Here is an 11,656-nt window from a genome sequence, read left to right on the forward strand (position 1 = left end):
GCAGACATCTGCCTAGGAAATTTCCACTAAAACGTTCTATTCTCATTTTTCTCTCCCTGAATGTAGTGCTGTGTTGAGCTGACCTAAAAAAATCCATGAGCAACTGCCATCTGCCACCCCATGATTTTAACTATGTAGTGGACATTTTATTTTTCCTTTCTTTGTCATAGCCTTTAAGCTAGTCTGGCTCAGCTCCACACTAAAAATGGCTACAATAACACAGAGGATGAAGAATCTTTTAAGGTAAAAACAAGAGATCATTAGGAGCTTCTTAATGCTATACTGTACCATGATGTGAAAAGCATCCAAATGCCTTGGATCTCATGCCTATTTAGTACTTTGAAACCAAATTCTTTATTTAATCAAATAAATAAGAAGGGCTTTCAATCTGTAACCTGATTGTCTGCTAACATTTGGCAATAGATGTGCTGGAATAACTTCAAATATTACTTGGAAAGACATAATTGGTTTGGGTTTTGTCCTCTAGTCTCCCAGATGAGTTTCAGTACCAAGATATTTTTTCAGAGAGACTGTCTCAATTTATTTATTTGTAAATGTATTCACCTTAAAATATTCACATTTTTTCTGAGATTTGCAGTATTTAATCTTCACAAAAAGGAGGATTGTGGTTGAGGGGTGAATATCTGATGAGCATCTGTTCAGCTGCTGATAAGATAGGGAAACCTGGAAAGGTGTCTTGTTTTCAACAAATTAAAAGCCAGCTGATAGATATTGGATTCACATAGACAGAAAATTCACAGCTTATCAGTTACAAAACCGGAACAATAAAGAAAGACTTCCATCTCAACCATGCTTGGGCTTCAGGTTCATGGCTTACATAACCAAATTTGAAGTAATTGTACACATAATTTGGCTGTTTTCTGCACCAATAAAGTCAAAATTGAAACAACATGAAGTCTTAATATCTTAATTCCATTTCAGTATACATTCTCCCTTCTTATACCGAAGGGCCTTTGCTTGGATTTCATTTCTTCTTTGACCAGTAGCTGACAGATTAGAAAGATGTTGTTCCATTTTGGGTAGATCTTTAAATATTATTTTATTAAAAATGAAATAGAACTGAACTACATTTTTAGTCAGGCAGTTGTTTCTTGCTGTGGTCTAAACCTCTCATAGCCCAGCTGAAGTGTTCACCTCATAAGTTTTAAAGAAGCCTTTTTCAGTCTCAAAATACTCTCAGCTGTTGCAGCTTTAGCTTGCCAAATACACTGCTATATCTGACTCTCTAGCCTTTGTCTTTCTCAGTTGTGCTTTCAGCACCTATCTAAAACCATCTGTAAAATCAGCAGTCAGGCTGAGGCAGAGCTATGTTCAACAAGGAATCCCTCAATGCAGTTGTAACCTTGTTTTTCATGAAGAGAATAGGGACAGTTGGAGAGGGAGAATTAAAAATCTCGGTTGAGATTTTTTGACTGGGGCAATTGATGCTGGCCACAAACGTCTTAGAATCACAATACACAGGACAGTATTGTGATAGCATTGTCCCGTGGCCTTCACTGAAGCCCCATTTTCAAAGAAAGCTTTATGAGGCCTAGGTTGTCAGTGTTACTTCAGGAAGAAAATTAAATTAAGATGTTAAAATGTACTTACCCAGGACAACAACTGGCACCCAGATTTTCCTTTAGGAGTTTAATATCTGCCACAAGCATGTGTTCTGTGCCTCCACTGCGGACAGTGAAGACTGAGAACTTGCAGTAGGGCTAATCACTGCATCCCAGGACCAGTGTCTGAATTGATCACTGATGTACCTCCGTAAGTGGAATGATTTTACATCTTTTTCTAAAATGATGCAATGTTTTTATACTGAATGTAACAATCACTGATTTGTTCCTGAGCAAGTAAAATGAGGCTTAGTGTGTGCAACTTACCACCAAAAGAGTTTTGTATATATTACAAATTCTGGATCCAGAGATATTTTTTATGTCATTTCAAATCAGATTTTTATCTTTTCTGTTTTAAGATCCAAACATATTCTCACTAAACAATAATTATATGCCAGTGTTTCTTTCAAAGGAATATTGTTCTGCTCTTCCTAAAAGTAATTCCTAATAGCAAAACTTATTTAAAATTTTGGATCAACTGTAGATGCCAAACCTCACCATTTTTTTTGACAAAGGAAAAAATGAACACATCCATTCAAATAGTATCCATGTTTTTCATCAATTCTGCTACTATCCTATTTGTGTATCAGCATCCATATTTTGAATTCGAAGTGTAGCCTGGTAGAAATGTCACAGGAATGCATTGCAAAAAATGTATGAAATCACCGGGTTTTTTTATTGGCTGTGATTCCATTTTAAAAGAACATCATACCATTTACCCACATCATGCAGGAAAAAGTAGCAGGCAAATAACAAATGAAATTCACATTCACGAAGTCTCTACTTTAAATCATCTTCTACTTGCTTAGATTGTACTGCATGCATCTGAAAGAAAGCTGGGGAGCATTTGTATTAGAAAATGCATGGCTAAGTTGAATTTTGCTCTGTGTGTGAGAGAGAGAGAAAAAACAAGCAAATTTTAATGACAGTACTGAAACATTTTACTAACTCAGTGCATGAAGAAACAGTTATCTTGATAACATATATTCAGAACAGATAGAGACAACTTTCAGATACATAAGATTACTTTGAGGTCACAACAACTGATTTCTAACAAGGTTTATTCTAGCACAGTAAGCTTGCCAAAAAGATCTATTCAGCAGCATTTGTATGGTCTTTCCGGACAAAGGAGAGGGTCTGGGAGGGACCTAAGCCAACACATGGTACTAGAAACACAGACAGAGGAACTCCGAAGTGATATAGCACATGACCTTATATTTTGTTTTATTTATTTTAAACACGAGTAGCATTCATAATTAATATTGCAGTCTGATTTCATATGGCTTTCTCTAAATGTGACTTCAGAAGATCAATGGCAAACTAAATAATTTACCCTCCAAATGTGGAGGCTCTTCGACTTTTTTTTTTTTACTAACCAGTAAGGTCTTGGAGCTGTGAAGGAAAATGGCTGTAGTGTCTAGCCACCAACCTTTCTGTGTAAATAAAAACTAGTAAAAAAACCAAAAGACCTCATTTACCTGAGATTCAACAGACCAGCGATGCAAATAAAACAGTGGCATGAAAAGACAAAGAGATTCAGAATCCAAACAATGAGCCATGCTTCTCTTTGGTCTTGTTTCAGTGCTTCAACACCTGCTTGAGTATTGAGAGGGAAAGTGCCTGTGACAATGCTTCTCACATCCGTACATGAGCCAAAGGTGTCTGTGTCCCAGGATGACAGTTCAGAGTGGAAAGGGAAATGGATGGGCAGAAGGGAAGGGAGCGTGCCTGCTCTCAACTTGGTTCAGTATAGCTTAGGCACTTTGAGGACATGCAATGACTTGAGGAGAGGTCCAGAACTCATGCAAGGTGCCAAAATCTGTGATGCAAAACCAAGCAAAACCTGTCCAGTACCTGTGGCAGATCTTCTGTCATGTTTCTGTATTGAAAAAAAAGGAAAATTAAGATGGGAACAAGTAGTTCACACCTGGCTGAACTCTCTACTGCCCATGAAGAAAGGTCTGCTGCGGGTGTGGAGAGTGATGACATGGCTGGCTTGGGGAGCTCCCACAATGAAAAAGACTCAGCAAATATTACATAATAAACCACCTTCACTTTCCCTCCTTCTCTGTGAACCTGGCGTGAGGCTTAACAAACTCAGCATAGAGTTCTTATGGCCCTCTCCAGGGTTTGGATACAGATGTTCACACAGCTCAGGAGCTCAGCTCACAAAAGGAGTAATTTTAATGCCCTGTGCCCAGGGTTAGCACTACCCACTTAGGAAATCTGAGCACAGACCACAGAAGATTCTGACTTAAACCAGTCATTCAATGGCACAGCTGCTGAGGCACAGTTAGAAGACATAATACCAAACACTGCTCCCTTCTTTCTCTGTTCCCTTTGTTCTCCTTTTTCCTCACTTCCATACATATGTGGACACACATGCACATCAACCTGCCAGGGAAACTCTGAAAACAAACGAACAAAGAAACAATTGGCAGTATTGTTCTGCAAGGAGGACACCAGGCAAAAATTCTGATTCTACGTCAGAAACAGTATTTGTCTGCCTGAAGAAGTGAGTCCATAATGGGGGCTAGAGAAAGGTAAACAAGTGGAAGAGAAAGGCCAAAGCAAAGCAGAATGAACGGAACAAGCTCATCTTCTTTATTTGTCTGTTTATATGCAGAGCTCTCCAGCACAAGGACACAGGAAAATATGAATTAATGTTTTCCTTTCAGCAGGGCCACATTTTTGCTGGTTCGCAGAAAGGGATGCAGGCCACAGGCACTAGTCAGAGCATTTTGAAAGTATTGATGTTGTAGTGTCATTGTGTGGGCTGGAAGATTTCACCACCAAAGAGTGGCTGAAGCAGAGTCAGCCTCTGCCTTTTAGCTTTCAAGGGACTTAGTTCCCTCTGTGGAAGAGCATCAAAACCAGCTGCTGCCTTTGTGACAGAAGGTGAGTTTCGATTCTTTGAGGTTTACTTAAATAGGCTCAAATTACTAGTTGCTGAATTTGCATGGGGTGAGTAGGCCACTCTCACTAGAAAATGGTAAATTGCTCACCACTGCTATGCTTTACCCAAGCATTGATTCAGAGATAAAGAGTGCTCTGGGTCATTAAATTCTTAGGGGGGGAGACACTTATCTTGCTTTAAATGAAAGTTAGGGCAAAAAACCACTGACATTATCTGAAAGAATAAAACCTGCCTTCTCTTTCCTCTGAGAATCCCTTGGCAGCTCATACTTGAATGAATATATCTTGTTTGCAGAGATAGCCTGAAATAAGTTGCATCTTTATCAGCTGATTCTGACTTGTAGATGAGTCAAACCTTCTCAGCCTTGGATGCAGTAGAAATTCATGGTTGAAGTTATTTCTTAAGAAGCAAGGATTCTCATACCTGAATAAGATTGGTGAGGAGGGCAAAATTAATATATTTCTTCTCTTTCATAATACTTTTTCCATACTATGAGAGATGCTGCTAAAAGGCACAGAGTTCACAGCTCACTGCCTTAACCATGGTGCAGATTTCTTCTGCTTACCTGAAAGGATAGTAAATATCTTATAAAATTTCTTATTCAGGAAAGAACTAAGATATTTGCTTAAATTCAGTTCCACTGAACAAGTGCATCAGAAAAGTTCCACTGAAGCAAAATGCTTAATTTAGGTACATAACTGAAGTGTCTGAGACTGCTTTCCCTTTTGTTGTCAGTATAAAGTGCGTATTTGCTTCCAAATCTTTTCTGTGTATTTAGGAAACTTTTGTTGTTCCCATGATAGGGATAATCAATGTTAGTTCTGCCACATAAATTCTCTTTCTCTTACAAGACTGGGAGACTGAGATGGAATGATGGTCTCATAGCAGCACTACAGAGATCTAGCCAAATGCAAAAACTCCAGGACCAGCTCTTCAGATGACAAGCCAGACACCTGATCATGGGAGTCTGTGTTCAGATAAGTCTGTCTATGTATGTGAGTCTGTATATGTACTAGCAAGTCAACATGTCCAGTAAAATTTGGCTGAACTTATGCAGCTACTCAATACCTACAGTGCTGTATTGAGAGGCCCTCTGTATCTGTGTCTGGGAATGGCAACAAAGACAATGGTAAGAGGGAGGTTTCTCCCCATCCTACTAGCATCAAGAGATGCCACACACTGTTATAATATTAATTGGCTTCTGCACAGCACTGGAGAAGCATCCTGAATTTATGCCTTTATAGTAGGTAGAAAGTGAAACCTACGTTTTTCAGCTGGAGAAGCTGGGTGAGGCAGAAAAATAAGTGACCTCCCCAAGGCAACACAGTAATTTAGCATGATATGTAGCAGGCATACTCAGGATTTCTGGATCTCCAGGGCCATGGCTAACATTCTGGTCACCACACTCTCTCACACACCGCAGGAATGTGTGGGCAGGACACAGAAGCAATAATATACTGGGAACCAAATGTCCATCCTGCAAGCACTGCTGGGAATGGGACAGTTGAACATGGCACTGGGCAGAAAGAGAAAGGTTGGTTAATTAGGGCAGTCTATGTACTTGGTCACAGGCTTCAAAGAGGTTGGGGAGGTCCTCTGTCAGAGCACCATGCACTCTCCTATGGTTCCAGCTGTCTGTATGGCAACTGACCAAATCTGCTCTTTCAAGTTAAGTGTATGGCTAATTCCCAAAGTAACATGAATCTTGCTTAGATTCTGAAGCATTTAACTTCTACCAGCATCTGAGGGCAGATGACTCACTTCTTCCACAGTTCTGAGTGATGTCAGCTGTGTAAGTCATGCATGATTTACCTTCCAAATGATCTCTTATTTATGCCAGTGATGGAATTAAAACAGAAAAACTCTGCTTCCATGGGAGAACTGAGATATCCCTTCCAAGGGCAGATGTGCTCAACAACAAATGGCTACTGTGAGCCAATCAACAAGAACATTAATAATAAAATTAATAATAATTATCAATAATAATAAAAAGAGAATTAAAGAAAATCAAAGAGGCTAATGTTCACACTTAGTGAACACTCCTTCCTGCTTTGGATGGGAATATGTACAGTTTCCTTATTTAACATACATAATACTATGGCTTATAATAAAAGTTGTGTAGTCTGCAGCTTTTTAATCTTTACATCCATTCAGAGGCATCTACTGGAAGTGACTATGTACAAAAAAGGAATGGATGAGTCTTGGGGTGGAGGGAAGGGAGAGAGGCAATCAGAAGAGAATGGGAAGCGCAGGGAATCCTAGTGAGCAGTAGAGGGCAAAGGTGGGGAGGGCTGCATGGTGGATGGCAAGATTGTAAATCCCCATTGGGCAAAAGAGAAATCTTTGCAGTACTGTTCATGCCCATCTAACAGTCTGCAGCTATTACTTCTTGAACATGTCCTGCAGGGGCCCTGGTAGGTATTTGATGACTGTGTCTAGAATGCTCTCTTCTTCTTCTTCCTCCTCATCCCCACAGCCAGGAGGGATCGCCTTCTTGGGGCGTGTCAGACTCCCTTCAGCATTAGCTTCCAGTGCAGCCTGGGCCTCTGCTTCCTTTTCTTCCTTCTTCTTTATCCCATACTGCAGGGGAGAGATAACACAGCGTCAGACACCCACTGCACAGGATGACCAATGGAGCCAGCCATCACACATAGGGCCTCATAATCTGCAGTGTCAACATGACTTGTTAGTATTCTGATTTTGCTCTTTTATGCAGACACCCAAATTATCAATCCTAACAGCTCCCCTTGAAGTACAGCCCAGTGGCTCTCACAAGACAAGATGTTCAGATCACTCAGAAACAAGCATGGGAGATAATCTGGGACTTTACAAGCTCTGTGTTAGTAAAGTTTTGGGTGGTATCCTACTGGTGTTGATCCTCTTCTTTTCTGTTTAACAAGTCTGATGCTCAAGTTCATCATCCACAATCATTGTCAAATTCTATCTGCAGCATTTTATAATAAAGGTTTATGGATGTGGAAAAACTTCAGGAAAAAAAAATACCAACAAAAGAATGCAAATGTCCCAGGACAGACAGGCAGTGTGCGGTGAATATGACAGTTTTAGATATTCTCTTATGGAAATCTACACAACCTCATCTCTGTTTTCTTAGTATAAGCAGGACAGAAAGACATTTTACTGAAAATAAACTTCCATGAGAAACTCTGTATTTTCACACTGAAACCTGAACTTCTGGGGGTAAAGCTGACTCATATTGTCTGAACAGAAACATCCTTTAGCCTGTGAGTAGAATGGATACTTGAAATTTGCTACTCCCATTAAGAATTAAAGGCACACCACTAAGACTTTATGTGAGTAACCAGAATCTCACTTTATGATGTTATATTCAAAACACTAGATTTAAAAGAGGAGTAAAGATATGCCTGAGTTAATCAGACTTGGGAGAGAAGTGCTGTAGTACCTCAGCTCCCACAGTGACTAGGACTTTCTTTTCAATGGCTAGTTTGAAGGCATGCCCAACAATTTCTGCACCAACCAATACTCATCACTCCTCAACCTTCATACATTTCAGTAATTCTCAGGTTTTCTTGTTATTTTCATAAATGTTTGCACAGGAATTTTGGAGATTATGGTGATACATGATTAAAAAAAACCAACTTACTGTCACATGCAAATCTACAACAACAAGAATACCTGCAAGCTACCCTCTTTATTATACTCACACAATGGTTTGGGCTGGAAGGGGCCTTTAAAGGTCATCTAGGCCAAATGCCCTGCAGTAAGCTGGGACATCTTCAACTAGATCAGGTTACTAAGAGACCTGCTCTGTTTATTCAGACAAATTTAAATTTCCCAGACGTTTTCCACTTATTCTGTCCATAAATGGAGGCTAAACTTTTGGGGTATGTGATCATCAATGCAATCTCAGGAGGCATCCTATTTTTCAGTGCCCAGCTGTGCTTTGAAGAGGCGAGCTGCACATTCCAAGGATGCTTCTGATCCCAGGCTCACAGCTCTCAGGCTCACAGGAACATTCTTCTGCTCAGTTATTTTCCTTTCTAACCAGCCATCTTTATGGCTGCTCAAACCTGCCTGCTCCTACCCTATCAGCTCCTCATCCACCAGTTACCTCAGAAGCACCTACACGATTATTTACAATCATTTCACTTTTGGCTACATTAGGGAGGTATTTGACCTTTGTGAGGAAGAGGAAAGGCATTCAGGTTTGCTGCAGCAGCTATCAGCTTCAAAATTATTGCGCTTTTAAAGGCCCTTCCTTTACTTATACCTAAATTTTAATTAAAGAACCAAATGGAAGTAAGATTGCTCTCAGAACCATAAAGTAACTAACCTAAACCCATCCAAAGGCCAGCAAAACATTTTGCATGTATAAGCTTGAAAAGAACTTTGAAAATTAGATATAATTTCAAAAACATCAAAGAAGGTAGTTGGTACAAAGTCCTCAGTATTTTCTACTGTCAATGATACGTTACTGCTGAATAGATGTGAAGTAGATGCTCTTTTCATTACTTTCTCTTTTCATTTTTTCCATTAGGGATACAACAAATTGTTTACCAGTAAAGCAAAAAATGCATTGCTGCTGTCATGACTTTCTAATTTTGAAGGGCTCCTGTGTTTGACAAGAAACCCCTAACTATTTCTGAACAAAGGCAGTATTTTTGCTTTCTTTCTCCATCATCATTAAGATTTAGGATGACAGCCTGCAAGGTTGCAACTAGCAACTTCAAAACCTAGTTCTCTAAATCGATTCTTTCAAGCCAAAATGTTCATTAAGGACACCTGTCTTATGATTTTTATACCTAGTGAATGCTGATCATACCAGATTTCATGGGAAAGATGTTCAAATGATGTCTCCATTCATATCTGAGGGAAGGGAAGCATTTGATCAACTTGCAGTTACAGGGCTGAACAGCACAAAGAAGATACAGCATAAGGCCAGCAACCACTGCATGGGGAATGACACACACTGCTAAGCTGTAGACAGTCTGCATGGCTGGCTGATATACACACAGGTAGGTGTCCCTAGGTGATCCCCAGTGAAATTTATCTACAGACTTTACCTGTCTTTACCAGCTTGAAAAGACCAGTAGTAGAGGCAACACAAATCATAGTATCACACCGGTCACCTGCATGCTTTCAAATCTTCCTCAAAACAAGTATCAGCTCATGGTGGGTTGATCCTCTAGCTAATGAACTTGTTGAACAGACATCCAGGCCACAGGGTACTGTGGCACAGGAACAACCACTCAGGCACTACTGTGTACTAATACAGACAAAAGCTCGAAGGTTATATGAAGGAATTTGCACTGTACTTGTCAGCCTGTGCTGACACATTTCCATAGGAGGCCTCTACTGATTGCCCTCAGAATTGCACAGTGCTGGACAGACCTTAGTTCTTACAAGATATGGACAATTTATGGGGCAGCTGCAGAATGCAGCAATATATGTCCTGGAAAGAGATTTTCAACAGTAAAAGGGCACTAAGAAAAACCAGATTCTATTATTCCAGTTTACTTGCACAAATGCCAAGTACAGAAATTAATTTTTCTTGGTTCCTGCCCATAGTGATGCTACAACATGTAGAAAAAAACATTTCCCCCTAGAACATATATAACACCCAAATACAAATTAATTTTGGACAAAAGTATTCCTCTCTTGGAAAAAGATGACATTGCATCAAAAGCATTTTTTATAAGAAAGGATCAGTTTTGAGAATTCAGTGTTATTATTTAAACTTGGTGGTACTTAATAATAAAATGTACTGTGATAATTCATAGGTGAATAAAATGGCATTTTTCAGGTTTGAAATTGTTTCAGTGGAAAACAAATTACAGAAAGGAAAGTCTTAATATGAGCAAAATTTTTAAAAAGCATGTTAGTGTCTTCACATGAAATAATTTAGATGAAGTAAACAAGTTTAAAAAATATAACCAAAAATAACGAATGTTTTAGGTGCACTGGCTTTCCTGAGGATGGGAAACACTGCGTTATATCAAAAAAAATTCGAAGGCTAAAAAAATTACTTCTCTTTTCAAGGTCCAACCCCACAGAATTTAATATCAGAGACTGTATTTGTATCATTATTTGCTTGGGCTTCACTCATGCCACCATATAGTTAATAACAGAATTACAGACCTAAACCAGCAAGATCCTGAAACATTTTAAATATGTAAACCACCTTGCTACTCTAGTCCTAAAATCATTATTATACTGTCACATTAGGATTGTTTTCAATGGATCATATGTTAGTGAAATATTGGCTGGCTGGAGTCCTCAGCCATCAGGTAGAAAAAGTTGGCAAAAAATATCATGCTTTTGGTTTACCTCACAATCACCAACTGCATGTCAGGAAAACACCAGACTAAAACTTCTGCCATTAACTTCTTCCACATCTTCTTCCTTCCCTATTCATTCTGCTTTCCACAGGAAGCCAAAGTAAGTGCATGAATTAGAAACATGCTCAAAATTCAATCTAACTTTAATGGCAGTAAAGATGTTAAGGAATAGCAGGACTGTTGAGCCGAGGTTGACCTATGGCTAAAATGTCAACCCACCACAACTATAGCTACCATTTCTTACGACAAGTCAACCATTGGTTGCTAAATATGAACATATCTACCTAGCAAGTGTCTGGCATTCTAGACTGAATAAAGCAGTAACATCACAGTGAAGACACTTTTAGAAGTAACTGCTTCTCTCTGGGTCAGTTGCGGAACTGACTCACCAGGAAGATAGCTGTAATCAAGGTCCACATGAGTAGTTATTTTAGATGAGATTTAGGAAGAGAAAGTGATTGATCGGGATAAGCTAGGAGTTGGTGGGGATGGGGTATAGGGAGGGAAGGGGGACGGGGACAGAGGGGAGAGAGGGAAGAGGGGAGGAGGGCATCATACAAAGACAACTCAAAGACTACATGGTGGTACCACCAGAAGATTATCCATGCAGAGGATCCTGGATTCTGAGAATAAACTGCTGACAAGACGAACATCTCTCCCATTGACATGCCAGGCAGGATGCCTGTGGGGTTCCTGTACTTTGAATGGGTTTTAAAAAGACCAAACTTGCTGACCTTAGCAGGCTGGGTAAACCAAACCATAATAACCATAACACTAGGACCAGTGCTGTTTAACATCTT

At 39.6% G+C, this 11,656-nt stretch overlaps 1 protein-coding gene across 1 annotated transcript; it reads right to left on the reverse strand.

Moving 5' to 3' along the window:
• Positions 1 to 6,921: 6,921 nt before the first annotated feature.
• Positions 6,922 to 7,119, reverse strand: LOC104517212 (complexin-1; the record flags this gene model as incomplete). The annotated part of the gene is made up of 1 exon (XM_010161800.1): positions 6,922 to 7,119. A coding segment is annotated over one exon (198 nt), but the record flags the coding sequence as incomplete, so codon positions are not given.
• Between the last annotated feature and the right edge of the window lie 4,537 nt (positions 7,120 to 11,656).

This window comes from Eurypyga helias, unplaced genomic scaffold, assembly GCF_000690775.1.
Source record: "Eurypyga helias isolate BGI_N326 unplaced genomic scaffold, ASM69077v1 scaffold49021, whole genome shotgun sequence".
NCBI lineage: Eukaryota > Metazoa > Chordata > Aves > Eurypygiformes > Eurypygidae > Eurypyga > Eurypyga helias.